We start from the raw sequence: 21854 nt of genomic DNA, 5'->3' as shown, positions 1-21854 counted from the left end.
CAGTATTAAGGGACTTCAAAGTAGGTCATTGTAAGGGAGCCTCAGTGTAAATGAGCATGCACCTCCCAAAATGCAAATATCAGATTTTAAATAGTGTGTTTTAAAGCCGAAGAGAAAAACAGCTCCATCTGCATAATATCTTTACTGAATGTCAAAACAAACGTTGTTGCCAGTTGCTCAGTCAATTGTATTGATGTTTTTCTCTCTCTCCTCTCCCGGGTTCCATAGAGTGGGCTCCTGGATCTGAAAATCAAGCTGATAGCTTGTCCTGCATCCCTGGGAGCAGGAGTAGGCTGCTGAAGCAAAACAAATCAGCTGATCTTGTTTCCATCCCAGATATGTAACTGTTCCCTGCAGGCTGCTTTAAACTGATCGTCACACAGGCTGTGAAAGGAGAAGTTCAATGGGGAGGACAATGGCAGTGTGCTGCTCTGGGGAAGGGATGAAAAGACCTTCATTCTGAGGGGATGAGGAACAGATCCGCATGAAGGTGGAAAGCATTTATAGCCCCCTGTCATACAGGTGGATTGGGACAGAGTCCTGCATACCCACTGAAGTCCAGCCCCAGGAGAATAGTTCAGTTTCCCTGTTGCAGGTCACATTTTAGGTGATTTAAGGGAGGAGAATTCAAAATCATTATTTTCCTCTCATGGGAAGGTTTTCTTCTTTGCTTACTGCATTTTACCTACTTTTGGTTTGTTTTGCTCTCTTATTTTACTTCTCTTTCAACTGAGTTTTTGCTTTTGGATTCTTTTTTGCTAGTACAGAAACTGCTCAGGTGAAACAAACTCTTTGCTGGGAGTAGACCCTCTCCTGCTTTTTTCCTCTTTTCTGTTCTGATGCAAGGCTTTATAAAATCATATACATATAAATACTCACTATATTTATACATTATATAAACTATTGTATAAACTATCATGCATATATTGTACATCAACATAGGTAATAATATGTGTATAGTAATAATATATAATGTATAATAATAGTAGTATTTATATGTACACACACACGAGTTGTACACACAGATATGTGTGTGTAATGCTGCTCTGAAGAAATTCAGGTTCTTAGGCTGCCATTCTGCAGCCAGCACTCGGCTCTGCCCACAGCTCATTCCCTAGAAGTCTGGGAATGGTAATCTGGCCTCAGCACATCATCTCCTCCCAGCCTCAGCATCTCTCACAGCCTCTCACCGCTCCATTTCCCACAGCACCCTGTGACCCTGTGTGGAAGCTCTTGCAGTTCAGTGGGATGGGGATATAAAATGTAGGTTACCTCGACCGGGAGCAACCTTTGCAAGTGCTGCTGTTGTGATCGACAGTTGCTTTATTTTTCTGAAAGCAAAAAGAGTGAGAAGCTTTCCTGCCTCTGTGCTTGCCTGTTGCTGGACCAGAGGGGTGTGATGGGTGTGTGCTGATGGGATGGCAAGGCCACTGTGCCATTCTCAGAAAGTCCCCTTATTTACAGCCCCAACTGCATTTCTGCAGCCACCCATGTCCCAGCTCAGCCCGAGACAGGGCTTCTGGGAAATAGTTCCAGTCATATGTTACTGACAGGGTTATAGGGAAGCTGGGATCCTCCTGGTTTCATGGCAAACATCTGTTTGAACATATGCTTTCTCTGTTGAAATGTTAAAAAGCGCAATGCCTGCGATATAATTAGCTGCTCAGGCAGAGAGCACCCTTGGGAAAAGTACAGGGTAAAATAAATACATGCCTAAAACGTTTGCTTTTTGGTGGCTTGGCCGAGTTCCTGAGGAGCAGGAGTCTGTGTCCTACAAACCACCACTGCAGATGGTCCGGTTTGTCCGTCTCGTCAGAGGCCAAGGGCTGAATGGAGCATCAGGACAAGCCTGGTGCTGGCTACTGCAGTTCCTGCCATGGCCAAGGCTCTGGAATGCCTGCGCATCCCGGCACTGGCAGCGCTGCTGGATCCCAACACCCTCGTCAGAGGCAGAGGGGAGTAGGTGTCAGCTAAGGAAACGCCGTGGGAATGTGTTTCTGAGCATCCATTTGAAGTCCAAATCCTTGTGTGTTCGTGGGTCTTGTTATGCAAATAACTGGAGGCATCGTTTGTAGAGGATAAACTCGTAGTTCAGCAGCTGTCCATCAAAACACAGCAATACAGAGCTCGATGCTTTTATCTGCAAGAGAGGGCAGGGGAGGAAAACCAGCTGTGCTGGATCAGACGAGGCTCATCTGCCAAAAATAGTGTAGGAATGTGAGCAGAAAACCCAGCTATTTTAACCATAGTTTAAGCAACATATGGCAGCAGTGTTCCAAGCTGGACCAGGCATAAAATAGGACACTGTCATGATGCAATATAAATGATACACTTCCCTGCCAAACTGTCAAAGTCAGTTTTACATTTGTTTCTAGGTTGCTGCAGATATTTATAAAAGCTTTGGAAGATTGGGAGGGGCAGGGAGAAGCATAAAATCTACAGTAACCGAGTCATTTCCGTGGGACTGTGGCTGATGACTTGAACAAGCGAAGTCTGGACTTGTGGTTTACGCCCTCCCTTTCCAGAAGGAATCAGGGGAAGAACATCTCACGCTGGCAGCCAGCCACCCCTCTGGCCAGTGAGTCGCCAGGAGCAGCCAAAACCACTCCTGCTCAAATCCCGGGATGCTTCAGAGAGAAAAACCCACTCTGTTGGCAAAGTGGGTTTTCCATGTGGAAGGGTTTTGCTGTTGCTGCAGCCCGGGGAGTTGGGAATTCACCATGTGGTCATCAGGCAGTTGTGTAACGAGCAGGGCAAAGAGAAAACTGACTCACTGACAGCACACAGGATTTATCATGGATGTTGTCCTTCGCTAGAGCACGGACTGGGTGTGTGGGTATGGCATGGCTGGGGGTTTGTAAGACAGCAGCACCTGGAAGTCATAGTCACGGACCTGGTCCCCATTGTGCAAGGGGCTGGAGAGAGACAAAGCAAGTCCCTTCCCCAGGAGTTCACAGTCTGTGTTGCTCCAGGTCCAATCTAAGGATGAGGTGTTTTCCTGTTGAAACAAAAATGCTCTGGGGAGAATAAAAGCCCAGCTGAGTTCCTGTAACTCCCACCAAACTTCCCCTTCGGAATGAGTTTTCCATGTTGACATTCAGACAGGAGGAGAATGGGGGAACAGCAGCCTTAGAGTTTATGTTTTCTTATTCCTGTGCATACTTAGTGGCTGGATCACCCTCTCCTCTTGCAGCATTTTCAAGGAAGAGCTCCAAACGTGACCCAGGGACTTGCACACCCAGCACAGTGATTCCTGCAGACTGCTTTTGTCTGTCCTGCTTTTGAGGTCCATGGACATGGTAGGTCCACACTGCAGGTGGAAACCAGCAGCTCTGGAACACAGAAATGTTCTAAAATCTGAAGCAAAGCTATGAGGCACATCTTAAAAGTCCTTCACAGTTTACTGGAATGCTAATATCTGCTGTTGCATTTTTTGACCACCATGGCACATAGAAAGAAGGTGATCTGAGTCGTGTCCCACAGTGTGGTGTGGGGTACAGTAGCAGAGAAGTACTGGAAATTACTGGATGGCTTGAATGCCATGGTTTTACCCCTCTGCAGCATCAAGCAGGAGTCTGGGGTTGAGCACTGCCAGGTCCTGCAGGAGCTGGGACTTCTCTTAGTGACAAAGGACACTGACTCAGCCTCTGCATAGTTGTGACCAGGAAATTTTTTACCCTCTGGCGACTTTTCATGTATTAATATAGAAACAAATCACTAATCATAAAAACAGATGTGTCAGAGCAGCAGCATTGCCTCCAGCATCAGGCAGGTGGGGGCAGGAACAAGCCTGGAGACTGGTTTGCAAGGCAAGGAGCTTTGAGTGTGTGAAGGAGGCAACTCCAAGAGCTGCTGGGATAATCTGAGCCTTTCCGTGGGCTCTCCATCTCCTGGGGATGACACTCCTGTCCTTCCTCAGCGTGGCTTGAATCCCTCTCTCACATGGCTAATGGCAGCAGTCCATGAACAGTAATCAAAATAGTGCCTAGGCTGTTTCAGCTGGATAATGAACCCAGAAGGACTCCTCTAAATAGAGAAGTGATTGTGTTGACCAGCTGTTCAGCATTCTTCCCCACTCGGCGGGACAGCCCACGCTGCAGCTGCAGAGGTGACCTAAGAGCACTTGAGAGCTAAACTCTGACACACCTTCAACAGTGCTTGCTTGGATCCCAGAAACATTCCCCGTTGGGCATCACTGGGCTGAGTACTATTGTACTTTTCTACAGTTTTAAGGGGGATTTTAAAAAAAAATACTGCAATTGGATGTGTGGCTGGCACAACCTAGGAGTGCCTCAGGATGGAATTCAACTTCTTCCGTGATGGAAGGGTCATCCCAGCCCAGAAAAACATCCTCGCTCTTGACTGGCAATACTCACGCTGGAGATACCGTCTTGCTCTTTCAACTGTTGTGCCCTGTTGTTTTTCTTTACAGGCTTTATTCTTTGCTTTGCAGTGATGTGGAGGGGTGGTGGACAGTTGGGTAAAACTCAGATGTTGTTTCGTTTCCCCAGATCAGCCACCCAAGGGGCCATGTTCACATCTGTCGTCTCGTAGCTCCGCGGCTGGAGACCCCCAGGCTGAGTCCGACGGCACAGCTTCACAGTCAGCGAGGGTGTTACGGAGGCAATCCAAGCTTGTGGTATCCCTTATTTAACATCTGATTATTATGGGGTTGATGGCTGTGGGAGTGGAGGGGTGTGAGTGGTACCTCTGGGTCAAGAACAGCAGAGGAGCTTTTTCTCCCCTGGTCTCCATCACGGCTTTGCTGCCTCGGCTGGAGGGAGTCTCGCAGCTTCTCCAAACCACAGTGCTCCTCTGTGTGACATGAGGAGAGCGATTCTTATCTGCCATCCATTGCACTGGGAAACTAAATTAATGCTTGGGAGGGACCTTGTGGTCCTCTGGAGGGAGTGTTTACACAACAGCAAGACATTATTGCTTGTTATACAGAGCAATACTGAAAAAACAGCTGTCACAACAAAGAAGAACAATGGCTTGTCCTAGTGGTTTCTGCCTTTTTGGAGGATTTACTGATGTTTTTCCATGCTTCTTTCCTTAGGAGATGACCGAGAATGGCAGTCATCAGCTGGTGGTAAAGGCCAGGTTCAATTTTAAGCAGACCAATGAGGATGAACTCTCCGTTAACAAAGGAGACATTATTTATGTCACCCGGGTTGAAGAAGGGGGCTGGTGGGAAGGGACCTTGAATGGAAAAACAGGCTGGTTCCCAAGCAACTACGTCAGAGAAATCAAATCCACCGGTAAGCAAATTGCTTTCCAGGGCTGATTGAATGACAGCAGTATAATGCAGTGAGGACCCTTGTGCCTTTGGGAAATTGCTGCTATTTATTAAGGACCATTTGTGTTCTTACATCAGCCGGGCTAATGGAAGGATGAATGAGGCCGGAAGGGTAAAGCCTTTTGGATGAGTTGTTTGAGAGCTGCTTCACCCTCTTCCCAGTGCATCGTGCCTTTCTGCTGCTGCCCCAAGCCCCATCAGCACGGAAGCAGGGATGTTGCCAGAGGATGAGGCTGGGGACAGTTGCTTGGTTCCCCTTTGTTCTGGGGAGCTGTCGGGTCGTTCCAGTGTCTGAGCACAGAATTAGCATTTTGTTAGAGACCTCGGTCAGGCGATGTGTTTGTGTTTGATCCTGCCATTTCTGGCAGCATTGGAAGGGATGCTCACCGTTGTGGTGTGCAATCCAACAAAAACTGCATGGCCACAGGGAACGGTGCCTGGTTTTGTCCATAGTGGTGGCTGATTCCTCAGGGTACATTTTGCCCCTGATGCCTCTTCTGCTGTGATACTGAGAAAGGAAGAAGGAGGCTACAATCCATCTGATGACATCTGCCTTTATTGAGCTTTGTCTTGAGTGTCCTTGACATTTTCTGGGATGTGATCATACCCAGGCATGGGGGGGATGACATGAAGACCCTGGCCAACTGCCCCGTGGTGTTACATGTCCATTCAAGTAGCTCAGCCTGTTGTTCTTCAGAGGCCACTGTGTGACAGTAAACTGTTTTTTTACAAAAAGCAACTTAATTCCTTAATGTGCCTGGAGGACTTACCCTGGACAGACACCAGTTGTGTGCTTGGTGCTGGTTTTATGGTTCAGGGTCAGCCCTGGCCTCAAACACTGAGATGCCAGCAGTGGTCTGCAAAGAACTGCAAAATGTGCAGCCCCCATTAGACATCCTTGCTCCCACACTTGCAAAAAAAAAACAAACAAAGGAGGGAAGAAAAAAATTAATGACTGAGTGCTCAGAATTAGGTCAGTTTTTGTTTAATTCTAAATGAAAAAATCATTGTTAGAATATCTCATCTCCCATTGTTTTCCTCTGGGAAATGATGTCTGAGCTAGAGCAGGACGTTGCAGCAGGGATTGAAGGCTTGTCTGGCACAACCCAGGAATTGCTAATTAACTTAGTGAAGGGAGAAGAGAGATGTTTTAAACAAAGGAGAGCAAACTTCAGTCCTATGGGGAAAATCAGATGGGAGCTGCCTGAAATAACACCTCACTGTAGGGCAAGTCTCCCACAGATCCCGATGTGAGAGCCCATCAGATTTTTACATCTACAGAGCTTTTCTCTCCAAATCCTCTCTCCAGCATCCATTTCACATGGAAGGAGGGTTCATTCCCCTGGTGTCTGCATGCTCAGGAGATGTGGCCATATTCCAAGTGATATATGCAGAGATTATCAGTGAACCCTCCCCAGGAGCGCTGCCGGGGGGGGGAGCTGCTTTCCTCACCTCCACAGTGTGAGACTTATCACTCTAAATGGAGTTACTTGTTTTTCAGCAGTATCTGTATGTCCACTGTCTCCTAAATGTGCCCTTTGGGTGGAATTAGCGATCTGTGTGGAGGAAAGCTCCTCTGAGTCTTTAGATGAGGCACGGAGCTGCTGGCTGGAAGTGACAGGAAGCACTACAAGAGCAATAATTAGACAGTACATCAAGCTGCGGCTTCCAGGGGCTAAATTTATCAATATCAAGCTTCTCCCCTGCTATCGGTGTGAAAGTAATTGCCTTCTGTGAGTGATTGCAGGGAGACAGGAGAGCCTGGCTGCTCTGCAGGGCACAGAGGTGTTTCAGAAGGATGTGTGCAGCGTGGCCAGGGCTGGGCAGCCTTGTACTGCCTGCCTGTCCCAGTCCAGAGGGGATAATGGTGCCACTGTGGTTCTGGGAGAGCTGGGAAAGCTGTGCTGCTGGCAGGGAATGGGCTTCTCTAGTGAAGGAAAAACGGAGCAGGAACTTGTATGTGTGTGTGCGCGCATACCGTGCTGGAGGCATCCGCAGGGATTTAGCAAATGCCAAATGAGAATTAACTTCCAGGTTTGTGGGAGCTTTTCATTGAAATCTTCCTTCATTCAGAGAAGGGTTTTGCATCACCAGTGACTGCAGCGATCATGGTTCAGCATGTTGATCGGGGTTGGCTTCAAGTGCCTTGTGAATCACCTGGAACAGAGCATGGTAACCGTCATTTCTTACAGACACACAGTTTTAAAACCCAAATTTTGTGGGCCAGGTGAAGTCACACTGTAGCTCCAAACAGTGCCAGACACTGGGCTGCTGCCAGGGATTTTGGAGCAAACCTGTGAGTTGGTTGGCAGAGGCTGCACAGAGCTTCTGGTGTGACTCGCTCGGCCACCGTCAGCGTCGTGCACGCCTCTGGTTTGATCCTAGCAGGGAAACAAACTGCAATTGAAGTTTTGTGTTCACAGGGATGAAGTTATGTCTGCTGGACATGATGTGGCAGTGTCTTTTCCTCCTGGAATAATGAGAGCTGTGCACTGTAATTTATTTATGTATTTTTTTTTGTACAGATAAACCACTCTCTCCCAAAGCATTAAAAGGACTTGAAAGCACTCAGCTGACAAAGAATTATTACCCTGTGGTAAGTTTTAAAGTGCTGATCATACATTTTAATAAGTAGCATGTTATTAATCTTCTGAACTGGCTTCTTCCCTTAAAAATCATTGAAGCAATTTGTAACAATAGGGGATGTGACTCTGTGTTTAAATGCAGCTGTTTCCATTCCCTTGATTCAAGGCTGTCGAGACAATAAACCTCAAATGGAAGTTGCTGCAAGATGTCAAAAGGAGAGACTTGAAGTAGGTGACTGAGATAGTTCAGCAGAGGTGGCAGCTTTGAGATCAGTGTGGGGGAACAAGGCACAATGTCTTTGGTCCAGTCCTTACCATGGACTGGGACTATCTCCCGTTGATAAAGATGGGGAGATGGTGTCATGGTGCAAGCAAAGCCAAATTAGGGCTCTGATCCCTTTCTTGGGTTCGGCTGGAGATGTTACACCCCGAGCTGCCTGCCCTGTGCCTCTGCCAGCAGCTGCAGCCCTCGGAGAACAGGCAGCCACTGCAGCTCACAGCGTGGCTTGGTAACTCAGCTTTGGAGCAGGTTCACAGCCTGCCAGGCCATGAACTGTGGCTATAGAAGGGGTGGGGAATCACCTCCTCTACATCTTGCTGCCAGAGTGAGGAGGTCTGATAAAGGTGGGGCAGGTGCCTTCCCCCTGTGTCCAGGCTGGAATAAACCCTGTGGTGTAAGAGAGTGAAGATGCCTGCATGTGAGCATCCCTGGCTCTCAGTGCTGGAGCTAAATCATGCTCATCAGCATGTCTAAATATATTTCAAGCAAAGCAAAGCAGTAACAGTATGTCCAGAGAGCTGGGAACCACCTCCACTGTCTCCAAAGCTCATCCACACTGAGAAACTGGAGTGCTGACTGGGAGGGTGCAGGTACTGGGTTTTCCTGCCACGAGGCCAGGGGTGAATTGGCTGCTGAGGTGGATTAGCAGGAGCAAACCCAACTCTGCATATCCCTGAAGTGGCAAGTGAGCTGTGCCCTGGCTTGAGCTGCCACAGGAGCCATCCTTGGTGCAGCCACTGCTGCATTTCAATTGTGCTGCCTTGGTGCAAACAGTGCTCCCAGGGTACATGCACAGGTTGGTTGTTTGCACACCTTGGCAGCCAGTTGTGTGTGCAGGGCCAGGTCATGAGCCTCTTGAGGGTCAGATACTAAACTCAGGTTGGACCTGACATTGTCTTCATGCTTTGCCAGAGAAGAAGGAGCAGCCTTTAACACCTGCTTTCCAGGCCTTGCCGAGTTTGCAAAGTAAAATCCCAAAATTAGCCCACCAGGACTTTGCTGAGCATTCTGGGTTCTGCATTAACAAGTGTAATTTCTGGACTTAAAATACACTTCCCTGCACTTCCACATTTGGAAGCTGATGTCATGTTCCTTTGACTAGTCGCTAGTACAAAGATCTACTCAGTGCTCTGTCTCTCACCCTAGGTGTTGCAAAATATTCTGGAAACAGAACGAGATTATGCGAAGGAACTACAGTCACTTCTGGGAACTTACTTAAGACCCCTCCAGTCTTATGATAAGTAAGATATAAGGGCATCTGAGGTGGAGAGAACACCGTGAAATTCATCATAGTTCATTACTTTCCTGCTTTTGAATGTTTAGGGACTGTTATTGCTGCTCTTATAAAGCCTCACAGCTTCTCTGTGAACCAGAAAACCAGCCCATGTTCTGCAGGTTTCTGCCCTTTCCCATTGCTCAGTGGTCACGCAGGCACTGGGCTGTGTTAGAAACGGGCATTTCCATCTGGGAGAGGGCTGGCTGTTCCCACCCATCTGCAAGCTCATGTGTGCCTGTCCCAGCATGTGTGTTCCCTGGCAGCGTGCCTTGCATGGCTTCTCCCCTTGTCATTTGCCTTGTTGTGACTTCTCAGCCCCAGTCATCTCTTCATTTCGTGCGTGACGACAGGTATCCTCCGTGGTTAGATCGCCTCTCGTGAAATCCAAACTGCTGCTCAGCAAAAAGTGGCTCCCCTGTGTCCCTGTCTGTGCAGCCATTGGCACTAAGTACCTCTGTCCTTGAGAAGAACACGCTGCCATCCCTCGTGGCCTGAGCAACGCTGGGCTGACTGGGGGGTTTGTCCAGGCTTACCCGCGGAAATAAGGCCACGTGTTTTCCATCCAGCACACTGCTGCCTGTCAGCAGGTCTCTTGGTAGTTTCACCTTGCACAGAAGACCCAGTGCAGTTGACTTCACCTCCTGTTCTCTGCATCAGCTTTACAGTTGTCTCTTCCCAGCGGTGCCGTCTCGGGGACCCTGTCCACGAGCTGGGGCTGGGGTCCCTCCAGCTGAGTGCTCTGCAGGAGGAGTGGGCAGCCTTGGGGCATCACGGGTGGAGAGATGATGTTTAGACATCGTCCAGTCTGGAGAGATGGGAGAGTGGTGTCCTAAGGCCTCTGTATTTAAATCACTTCTCCCTTCCCCAAGTCTTCATGTGGGAAAATTTCTCACGCTCTCAGCCTTGTAGGCAGCAAATGGCCTAAATGAGGGTGGTATGAGGGTGACTATGAGGATGGCTCTGAGGATGACAGAAGCAAACACATTAGCTTTGGCTAGGAAAAATCCAACCTCACTCGAGGAACAAAGCAGTCCCTACCTGAGGTGCTGCTGTGTAGGACCCTCCTCCCATAGGGAAACCCACAGAATGAATCCCTGAAGACAAAGCTGTCTCTGTGTCTGTGCACACACAGCCCTCCCCACCCCTGGCTGAAATCCCATCTGTCTGTGCCTATTAGACAGCTAAACGTCTGAGAAGATTAGTGTGATTAAGTGATTAAAATCCAATTAAGATAATCCTTGGCAGCAGACATCTTCTCCAGGAGTCTGTGGTCTGTAGCTCACAGATCATGAATTTTGTGTTTTCCCGTGTCCCGTATCTGGGGAAAGAGAAATTCTTGAGTCTTTTTGGAAGGACCACTTACAAATATGAAGGGGGTGCTCCTGAGAGCAAGATCTCTGATGCTGACTGGTGATTTGACTCTCACAGGCTCAGCGCCGTGGACATTGCAGCATTGCTGGGAAACATGGAAGAAATCTCTGCATTCCAGCAAACCCTGAACCAAGCCTTGGAAGAAGTTGCAAAGTAAGTTCTTGCCATAGCACTGAGGTTGTTAAGCTATTAAACTGCAGCTAAAAATAATAGAGAGACGTTCATTAATCTTCCTCCTGGGTGCTGTCTTAGACTTCTTAAATATAGAAGAAAATAACAGGATTGAAGAAAGGTGGCAGGTAATGCTTTGGCAGGAGGGAAGGTAGAAGGAACTCTGACATTTTTAGTGCTAAGGCAGCTGCTGAATGAGAATGTCACTAAACCTGACACAAAAGATGCAGGCACATGCAGGGTGGGAGATCTGGCAGATGCCAGGAAGCAAAGAGCAAATTATTAGAGGTGCTAATTTCCTGCAGGAGAGCTGACAGACATGTTTAGCCTTAGCCCAGCCTGTCTTTTGGAAGGGCTGAAAAGAGACAGAGAAAAAACTGAATTACTAGAAATATGTTCAGGCTGTGGCTTCTCTTTCTGTCTTCATCTCCTCTCTCATATTCACGGGCAGCCCAGAGAGTGGGACCACCCCTACATTGCCCCCAGTTCTTTCCAGCACATCCTCATCAGGCACAAGGGGTTGCAGCATCCCAGCTGCAGCTCTGCTGGTGGCACAGGTCAGGCTGGGTCACACCTTGCCCCAGGCTGATAATGGGTTGTGATTCTCACTGCCTGTTCCACAGAAACCCAGACCCATCTGAGGGTCTCCTTTTTCCTCCTCCCCAAGTGGCAGGTGTGGGTATTTTGCTGGGCTCTGCAGTGCCCTGGGAATGTCCCCGTGCAGCGGGTGGTTCCTGGGCAGGTCCCTGAGGTTGCCACAGCTGCAGGGTGCAGATCAAGAGGCTCAGTGTGGCAGTGTGTTGGTGTCTGTAGGCTCCCCGAGAACCAGCAGCGTGTGGGAGGCTGTTTCACGAACCTGATGCCCCAGTTCCGCTCCCTGTACCTGACCTACTGTGCAAACCACCCGTCGGCCGTCAACGTGCTCACGCAGCACAGGTGAGTGGTGGAGGAGGAGCTTCAGACTGAAATCCCTCCTTTAAGAAAGTTACTGTTCTTATTGATACTTGGCCTGCCACAGATGTTGAGATGTGTTTTGACAATAGGGCAAGGGGATAACGTGGGATCCTGCTGTTGAGAAAACTGCTGGGGCTTTGGGCTCTTCAGCAAAGCCTTTCAGCTGCAGCATGGAGACAACTCATTGCTGCTTGTGTTCAGGGCTGGTCCTGTCTGCACATACAGGATCCCACCTTGGGTAAAACAGGCAACCCCAGCTCTGGCAGTAGCATCTCCTGTGATTGTTACTTGCTGAAGGACCCAGATGCTGTTTCAGACCTGCTCCTCCAGATGCTGTTTCCTCCCACCTGCTCACACACTTGCAGGTGGGAGGGTGCTCCCCTGTGGCACCACAGTAAGGGGCACTTTGTTGCAGAAGGAGGGTGGTTATCGAGTCACCCAGAGTTACCCAGTTTATTAATTGCTCTTAAACCAAATGGTCGATTTGCAGGGTCATTGGTAGATCACTTTAACAGCATCTTTCTCCCACTTGAGTAGACACTCAAATTTGTGTGATGTGCCAAGCCAAAAGGCTACCACTGTGTCCTGCCTAGTGCAGTTTAGCTGTCCTTCCTGCAGCAAGGAGAAAGCCAGGATGCCATCCATACTGTTTAAGTCTTCCCATTCTGTAATGGGAACTTATGTGGTGAAATCCAGCTTTAATTCAGCGTAACGACAAGCCTGGCTCCAGTAAATGACTCATTCATGTAGTTCCTCAGTCTGACCCCTTTTCTTAAATCAGTCAAAGAATCAGCTTTAGCAAATGTGCTGACACACACAAGCCATGTTTTCTGGAGCGATGGACGTGCTAACACCTGCATCATGGCTCCCAGCAGGGTTCCAGCATATTATTGCAGCATCCTCCAGCACAGCACCGGCCTCTGCAGTCCACACTGTCCACCAGGCACCTGGCCCTGTGCCACCTCACTGTGCCTAGGGACCAGCTGCTGGCACTGTTGTATCCCAGGGGCTGTGCATTCCAACACCTGCAGCCACACAGCATCCTCCCCTGCATCCCTGGGGAGCAGGGTCTTGCTTGGCTGGAAGCTCACAGCTCTCTGCCTGCCCTGCTGGGTTGATGGGGGGTGCTTGAAGGGGAGGCTGGGCTGCCCTTAAAAAGGCACAGCTCAGAGAAGAGCCCTGGCCATCAGGAGAGAGTGTGGGAGGCAGCAAAACACAGCCCTCGGTGGTGCGAGCCCTCCTCGTCTTTGTTGTTGTTGTTGTCTCTATTTATAGTGATGAGCTGGAGAAGTTCATGGAGGGCCAGGGTGCGGCCAACCCAGGCATTCTCATCCTGACCACGAGCCTCAGCAAACCCTTCCTGAGGCTGGATAAATACGTGACACTGCTGCAGGAGCTGGAGCGGCACATGGAGGTAGGTGGGATGTGGGGCTGCTGGGCAGACTCTGCCCCTTGGTGCTGCCAGAGCTGCCCCCTGAGCTGCAAGAGGCACATCTGCCCTTTGGTATTTAAGCACCCTGTGGCTAAAAGTGCTTAGCACCTCTCCAAGGAAATGTCCCACTTCCCCGGGACATTATCCACCTTTCAGGTTAAAAGTGGGAAAGCAGTGGAGGAGTCAGGGGCTGTTGTGGGAAGGCATTGCCTGCTCTTCACCTCAGCCCTTCCTCAAAGACGGGCCACTTCCAGCACGAGCAAAAGCAGAGTTCAGGGCCGGGCTACAGCTGGTATTTGTTTGCACAGCGGGTAATAAATCAGAGTTTTTATTATCGTTTGATGAGATTCCTAAGCCTGGCCACTCGTTCCTGCGGCTCACAGGCGCATTCCTACCCCTCGCCTCAGGCTTGTGCTCCTGGGTGGAGGCAGAGCTGCACAGACAGACGTGCCTCTGGCAGCCAGCACAGACACGGGGGCGGAGGAGCGAGTCCTGGGAGCAGGGAGAGCAGCCGAGGGGCACAGAGACTTCCTTGGCAAGTGGCAGATTGGCTTCAGGACATTTCTTCCCCCAGGCAATGTAGAGATCTCTGCTGCTGGAGCTCTCCAAATCTCAGAGGTGGTGCAAGGGGGTGAAGAAAACAGAAGTAACAGTCTATTTTTAACCAGGTTTGCTTTTCCCCCTCTTCCAGTTTTAATTACCAGTTAATTACTCGGCACACTTATCCGTGACCGTTCAAATCCACAACCCAGCCAAAGGATTAAAACCTTTGTGCTTGAGCCAGGGGTATTTCTGCATAGGAGAGGCCATGAGAGCCTGCAGGGTAGGCACACACAGACCTACCTGTCCCACTCTCACCTGGCTTAGCTGAGCTGCAGCCACCATGCCCATGCAGGGACCGTGTGCTCTTTGCAGGATGCTGTATGGGAATCAGCAGTGGATTTGGGGACACACACATCACCTTGTTTCTCTTAGTTTCTAAGATGAGTGTGGGAGTTTTGTTGCATGAATCAGTAGGGCTGAGGTTTAAGCTGTGATGCCGTGGGAAGAACATGGATGAATGCAGTATAGATGTATGCAGTGTGGATGTATTGTACCATAGCATTCCCTGCACTGCTGCACAGCTGGTGATGGGGCAGGTACACTCAGGGCAGCCCTCATCCCACATTCCAGGCTGAGCAATTCCAGGCTGCAGGGACTGCTTCATCACAACCTAGACACCTTAGGATTTGCTTGACATGAGAACAGGGTGGTGAGGAGCTTAGAATATGGGGCCCTGGACATACAGCTGTGGTCAGAGACAAGGGACAGCATCCTGCACTTCCCCTTCCTGAGCTCTCTGCTCAAACGTGCCCTCCCTTAAACCTGGTGGTGAAGCTCCCGTTGATGCTCATGGATTTCCACCCTTGATGGGGCAGTGACTGGAACATCTTGCACACCAATAGTTTTCTTTCTGAAGGTGAAACCACAAATCCACCCTGCACCTCTGCCCGTTTTCATTGATTTTCTTTCCAAGTCAAATTTGCTATGAGTAAAATAATATCTGCTCTTGCTCTGGCCACTTTACACTCATTACATTGGTATAGCTGAATTGCATAGCTGCTTTCAGCCACGTCATGTTGAAGTGGATAGTGGGGAAGGTACCTGGGGCACTGTGGCCCCCTCCTGCAGCCTGTGCTGCCTGCACCCTCAGCCCCACAGCCCTGGTGTGCTGGGACAATGATGCTGCTCAGGGTGGGTTGATGCTCAGGGGATGTGATGCTCAGGGTATGTTATGCTCAGGGTGGGTCCTGCTGCAGCTGCTGGCTGAGGTATTTTCTCTCCCTTCACTAGGAGGCGCATCCAGATCATGAAGAGGTTTTGAAAGCTGTCACATCCTTCAAGTCCCTTGTGGTAGGTGGCAATTCTTAAAATAGAGCGCTCCATTTCAGGGCTGCATTTTACAAAGAGTGAGTCAAGCCTGACATTTGTCTCCTCATTAGAAAGAAAGGTCTTTTGGAATGGAAAAGATGGGTTATAAAGAATACTAATTTCAACTTTCAAGCCTAGAGCTGCTCCTCTGGATGTGTGTTTTGGCAATTGCACTCTGGCTCCGTGGTCCCAGAGCAGAGATGGCAAATCTCTGACTTTCTTCTCCACTGCTGAAAGCCGCGTGTGGGCAATGGTGGCAGCGGGGTCCCTTTCATCTCCTTTTGCCTCCATTCCCTAATCATTTTCCACCTGAAACTAGACCACCCCTTGCTCATCGAGGTGAGCTGGGAAAGGTTAACATGGCTGTGACTGACTCAACTGCTGGTGCAGCAGGAAATTCCCCTCTGAGCCCATTGAGTAACTCTTGGTTTTGTTGAGGTTTGCTCATGGGCACTGGGATACTCTGACCACATTGCAGGTAATTTGTGGCTCCGGGTGCCATGGCCATCGATGGGGAACAGAGCACAGGGATGAGTCAGAGATAACAAACCAATTTCTGTGAGCTGTGTTACCTGCACCCCTCAAAGTCCTGCTGCACTGAGATGAAACAGAGGGGGGAAAAGCCATCCATGTGCACAAAGGTTTTACCCGGAAAAGCTTTTTTCGGTTATTAAAAAAGCTTTAGTCTCTCTCACTATGTAGCCACTGCCTTTCACTATAACCACTCCAGATGTGGTCCAACTTCCTTCCTTAGCACAACAGATGCCAGTTTTCAGTGTTTAGCAGTGCAGATGAAAAATGGAGAGGAGAAAGTTCATAGAAAACAGGAAAGGGCGATCATGTTGCATTTACTTAGAAAAACTCATCTCCCTTTCCATTTATTCTTGTAGCTGACAGGGGAATAACTCAGTTAAATTACAAGGTGTCATTAATCTTTAGGAAATCTCGTAAGCGATGAACGGGTTTACTTGAAATGTGTACTTGGGTGATGAGTAATTTAATGTCGTTATGACACAACTGAAGAGGTTCAGTGCAGATTTGAGGTTACACAGGCAGAGATGCCCCTTGCCATGGACACGTGGTCCTGTTACAGGACCAGGGAGGCTCCCAAGCATGGGCAGGGAGGGACCACAGAGCCACTGTGATTCACAGTGGTGCCCCTGCAACGAACTGCTGTGGCTTTTGTTTGGATTTGCATCCTGGGAACACTGGATTGGGACACTTGGGGCACCATTAAAACATGTAACAGTTGTAAAACCGGAGGAAGCCCCCACAGTTTGGTTCAAATGCGTGTGTTTCCAAAACAGAGCCAATGCAGCCTCTCTCTTTGAAGACTTGGATAGTCAAAGAGTTTGTATGAAACTAAGGTGGAAAGGAGGAAAATCTCTGTCAGAAAAAGGGGTTTGGAAAAAACCAATCAGCTGGGGAAAACTGACCTTGTTTTAGCTTTGCAGCAATTTTCCCTGTTGGCAGAGTGGTCAATTAAAGGGAGTTTTGCTTGGATTTGCAGGACTGTCTTTGTTCAGCCAGCATTGTCCTCTGCTTGCTGAGAGCTGCTGAGGGACTGGCCGTTCCATGGAGCTCCTCCAGTCCCCAGCTGCAGAGCATTGGTGTGGTCTTTTCAATTACAACGCTTTCAGTAGATTATTTTTGTGCGACTCTACAGCACCACCAAGTCCTGCTTTTGGGTTTGCAGATTTTGGTTAGAAAATATCCACCCATCTGATTCTTGGGGACTTTGCGTTCCTGTAAATACAGCTCTGCTGTTTGGACAAAAGGAGCAAAATCTCTCTAAGCAGTAGCAAAATTAGAGACATTTAACTCTGCAGCTGTCTTGGTTTGGAAAATGTGACCCTGTACTCTCATAGGTAGGGCTGGTTTGGAAAGAAAAGTTTACTCAGTGCAGTTTGCAATTTCTTTGACATTTGAATACAGTCATTACTTCATAAATCACTAGGGTGTGATTTTTTAACAAACTTTGTGTAATAGGGCCAAAACAGGCTTTCCTGATCCCTGACATGACCAGCCCTGAGCCCACAGGGCTGTGGGAGTGTTGCTGGTGAAACTGGGGTGGTTTGGGTCTGTGCCTGCCCTTCAGCTAACGAAGCTCTGCTGTGATTCCCAGTCACAATGCCAGGAGCTGAGGAAGAGGAAGCAGCTCGAGCTGCAGATCCTTTCTGAATCCATCCAGCGCTGGGAAGGGGAGGACATAAAAACAATGGGAAACATCATCTACATGTCCCAGGTTATGGTGCAGTGTGGGGCAAGTGAGGTGAGTGAAGTCAGGTCCTTCTCCTGACTAAAGGCATTGTGTCCAAACACCCCCTTGCCCTCAGGATCAGTGATGTGGGGCAACAGCTCCTCTCACTCCCGACCAGGAAACTGCTGACAAATAATGGTGATAAATAATTTTACCTGGGGAAGAGCTGTGCAATGGGACTGTGCACATCTTTGGAGTGAGTCAGACACCCTGGGAGCTTAGCTTCAGGCCATTAGTGTCGCACTTTTGAAGCAAAAAAAGCATCTCAGTGTCATAAAGCACATTAATTTCCCTCTTTCTCCCCTGTGACTTACTCTGAGAAAGGAGAGTGACTTGAAAGCGTCCTGTGCGCAGCACAGTGGCTGCTGTGACGTCCCAGTCCAGAGCTGAATGTGCTTTGGAACTAACTGAAGGGATTCCTGTGCTACTGGTCCCAATGTGTCACACCAGTGCTTGCCACCACCTTCACCAGTGGTGTTAAAGCCGTGCATGCTGCGTGCTTGGTGTGGGAGAGTGCCTGTTAGCACTGAATTTCTTGATGTAGCAACTTTTCCCTGAGAAGACCTGTAACGCAGGTTTGGGATGTGAGATGCTGGGAGACATAAGGTCTTCTGAGATGCTCTGCAATGATGGGAAGGGGATTATCAGGATGCAAACAAAAATCTAATGCAGGAAAAACTAGTACAGAAATAAGATGCTGTAAAGAAAAAAAGCCCAAATAATTGGTTTGGGGGTGATCTGACAGGCTGTGATTCCAGCTGCAACAGGTTCAGTTTGCTGGAGGCAGGTGCTTGTGATGCATTGCAGACTGGACTAACCTAAATTCTTATCCCTGCAGGAGAAAGAAGAGCGGTATTTCTTGTTGTTTTCCAACGTTTTGCTGATGCTGTCTGCAAGCCCACGGATGAGTGGGTTCATCTATCAGGTAGGCATGCTTAATTTGAAGTTGCAAGGCATTTGGTGTAAAAAAGGAAATCAGATAGCTCTTATCAAATTCAAATCCTCTGCATCCTTCAAACCCTCTGTTGTGATGCAAATGCTGGGAACCAGGGCTTGGTTTTACCGTGGGGACTTTCAGGGGCTTTGTCCTGCCAAGTGGTTAAGGAGCATTTGGTAAGTGAATGCTGTGAAATTAGGAAAAAACAACCCACATCTTATCCTCTGTGCTGCTGTGAATGTGAAGTGTCCTGATCCAGCTGTCCACACAACCAGCCATCCGACTCTCACTGAATATTTCACTACTATAAAGCCCCACTCCATGAGGTGCCCCAAAACTGCATTTCTCATTTTTTACCATTTGAATGGCTGGAATCAGGCTGTTGGGAGCTTGGCTTTTCTCCAGCTGTCTGAGAACATCAATACTGTCAGGAAAAGGCTGCTCTTGTGTTGATGTGTCATTTATCACAGAAAGGGAGATGGGAAAGATTTGGGAAGGATTTCACTGGGTTTTCTGACTTGACCCACTAGTGGGAGTAAGGTGAGCAGGCAGTTCAGCATGCAAATCAGAGGGACAGGGAAGGCTTTCAGAAAAACCAGGGGAAGTTGATCCTTTTGACTTAACTGTAAAAAGGGTTTGCTCTGAGTGAAGGGAAAGGGCGCCAGATGAGCCGGGATGACTCAGTTGTCATGGGAGCCGCATCTCCGGGGTTTGACCTAGTTGTGCGGGGAAATCTAGATCCATACATTAAAGGAGACTCTTCCTGCAGTCTGAGGCTTCACAAATTAGTTTTAAATGGTGATTCCCAAAGAGAAAGGAATCAGCAGGAACAAGCAGAACAACACCTGCTGGGAAGCAGATGCAGACACTCACTCCTCTTCAATTCTCCCAGGGAAAGCTGCCTTTGACAGGAATGACGCTGACAAAGCTGGAAGATGCCGAAGGGAACGAGCACATGTTTGAAATTGCAGGTCAGTAGGGCCCCTGCCTGGAGTCGTCCTCCCAGTCCAAACAACAGTTGCCACTGGAAGTACTGGTCCTCCTTCCTGCATCATGCTCTTCTTGCTCTTTTACCATGTGTTGTCTGAGTTTCTGAGCAACTTCCTCCCAGTGCCCTTGCACTCTGCCTCTGGCTGCTTTTAGAGACTGGAGGGTTTTGCATGAGACAAATCCCCTGCCCCAGTAGCACTGCTCTGGGCTGTGTGCCCCGTCTGTGTCCAGCGTTGGTCCGGTGCAGCTCTGAGCACCTCATTTATTGACAGATTAGCAGCTCTGGTCATCAGGAAGCTTTCCTAGTTTTCCTCATTTTTACCCTTCAATGTATCTTGTTCCTATACACAGTCATTCGTGCTCAGTGCCTGGGCTGCAGTGCAGCTGTCTGTGCTGGTGGCATTTGGTGTCAGGGTTCTGTTAATCAGGGAAATGTCATGTTTGCTTACTTTCAACATAAAGTAATTCTCAAACATTCATCTCACCAGTTCCCTTAGCCTTTCTGTGCAGTTCCCACTCTGGCTTTCAGTGGTTGCCTGGAGCAGGATGGGCAGTCACATCATCATTGTAGATGTGGTGCTTAGGGACACAATGGCAGTGGAACTGGTTGGACTCAGTGATCTTAGAGGTCTTTTCCAACCTTAATATTTCTATGATTCCATGTTTCTATCTTTGCCCTGGCCTTTTTGCAGCCACTGGGCTGTGCAAACTGAGGAGCCGCTTGCCGCTGCAGTGAGCTGATCTCACCCCGTGCTTCCTCCTGGGTGTCTGCCATTTGATAAAGTCAGTTATTTAACCCTCTGCCACAGGGAACATGACAGAGCGGATCACTGTGTCCTGCAGCACCAGCCAGGACTTGCACGAGTGGCTTGAGCACCTGCAGAGGCTGACCAAGGGGACGTGCAGCACCGTCTCCAAGACGCAGTCCTGGAGCCCTCATTCGGTGAGTGTCACCTCCCCGCCCTCTCTGCTGCCCGGGCTCCTCAGTGCAGGCTGAGCTCTCTGTTTCAGCAGTGCACCCTGATACTGAGGTAACATCACGGCTGTAAGACACATCCTGCCGTTTTGTTTGTAACCATGTCACTCTTGTACCATTTTACATGTATCCTGCCCTCTTTTTGTTGCAACTTAGACATCTCAGAGTTCACAGTGAACGCTTGTCCATCCCGCTTCTCTACATTGTTTGGTGGTTAACAGTCTTTGTTTGCTTCTCATCTATTTTCTCAGACATTTAGTTCAGCTGGGCAGATCCGTGGGCCTCTGGAACCGCCCAAGATCCTCAAGCCCTGGAGCTTGAGCTGCCTCCGTCCTGCTCCTCCACTCAGACCGTCGGCAGCGTTGAGTTACAAAGAGGTAATCATCCCACCTGCCTGTGCAGGACCCTGATTGCACACAATCCCTAGAGCTTGTGTCCAGTTCTCTTATGCCATAGCGAGGGCACAGAAGTATGGGTTCTTGGGGATGTTGGGAGAAATGACTGCCAGGTTTGGCCCCAGTCCTGCCATGGATGCTGGTTGCTGCACCGGGCTTTGTGCTACAAGGGATTCATGAGCACGTGTGTTTGCAGGTTGGATGTTTGCTGTTGGCTGCTGTAGCCAGTGCCCTCTGCTGCTGGATGTCACCAATCCCGCAGCAGAGTGTCCCATCAAGCGCTGTCCTTTGGCAATGCCATGGTGGAGCTGTGTCCTCTCCTCCTCCTGCCTTGGTCTGAGCTGTGGGTTGGGAGCTCCCTGCCGGGATGTGTTCTGGCTCTAGCCGGAGCAGCGGCTCAGCATTGCAGGATTGAGAAGCAAAACTGCACCAAGAGGAAGAGGCAAAAGGCCTGCTCACGTTTGTTGTGTCTTCCACCTTGTTTTGGTGGCTGGAACAAGGCTCTCTGCAGCAGCCATGGGCCTTGACCCTCCTTCGCTGCCCACCCGATGTTTTACACAGCAATGCCCTGCTGGGAGGCAGCAGCCTGAGGGATCACTTCCCCTGCAGGAACCTCAAGCCTCGGAGCTTGGAGGAGGTGTGGGGAAACCCAAAATACAGCCCAGCTCTGATTCTCACCCCACACCACAAATGTGGTGCTCTTCTTCCCTACCTCATGTTAAACTTTTGGGATTACTCACCAGTAACTTGGGTAATGTTCCCCTTACTGAGTGAGCACTCTGGATCTGAGTCAGCTGCCTTTCTTGGTACAGCAACCCTGGGAGCGTCACTGCCCGTGCTCCCAGTGGGGATGGGGATGGGGAAGGGGTCTCAGACCCCCTCACCCCACCAGCACTCAGGGATGGAAAGCCCAGTAGCCAGGGGGCTGTGGGTCCACTGATTCAGGTAGAGATTTTAGGTAGCCTCATCATATTTTGTTGCATTTTATTTCTTAAAATTTGTAAAAGAACGCATTTC

At 49.3% G+C, this 21854-nt stretch overlaps 1 protein-coding gene across 4 annotated transcripts in view; it reads left to right on the top strand.

Annotated features, from left to right (window-relative positions):
• Window positions 1-21854, top strand: part of ARHGEF6 (Rac/Cdc42 guanine nucleotide exchange factor 6) — a 40452-nt gene that overhangs the window by 9759 nt on the left and 8839 nt on the right. For all 4 annotated transcript variants that reach the window (XM_027687280.1, XM_027687281.1, XM_027687283.1 and 1 more), the window contains 13 exons: window positions 4512-4639; window positions 5060-5261; window positions 7825-7895; window positions 9311-9405; window positions 10869-10964; window positions 11796-11918; window positions 13212-13350; window positions 15202-15261; window positions 17405-17551; window positions 18378-18464; window positions 19369-19447; window positions 20276-20409; window positions 20694-20819. In XM_027687280.1, the coding sequence (XP_027543081.1) occupies window positions 4512-4639; window positions 5060-5261; window positions 7825-7895; window positions 9311-9405; window positions 10869-10964; window positions 11796-11918; window positions 13212-13350; window positions 15202-15261; window positions 17405-17551; window positions 18378-18464; window positions 19369-19447; window positions 20276-20409; window positions 20694-20819 (1487 nt within the window). The remainder of the gene's footprint in view (window positions 1-4511; window positions 4640-5059; window positions 5262-7824; window positions 7896-9310; window positions 9406-10868; window positions 10965-11795; window positions 11919-13211; window positions 13351-15201; window positions 15262-17404; window positions 17552-18377; window positions 18465-19368; window positions 19448-20275; window positions 20410-20693; window positions 20820-21854) is intronic.

The sequence above is a fragment of the Neopelma chrysocephalum genome, unplaced genomic scaffold (assembly GCF_003984885.1).
Source record: "Neopelma chrysocephalum unplaced genomic scaffold, ASM398488v2 Primary Assembly neopelma1_73b, whole genome shotgun sequence".
Taxonomy (NCBI): domain Eukaryota; kingdom Metazoa; phylum Chordata; class Aves; order Passeriformes; family Pipridae; genus Neopelma; species Neopelma chrysocephalum.
Note: the sequence above shows the minus strand (reverse complement) of the source record. Positions and strands in the feature narration are given on the sequence as shown.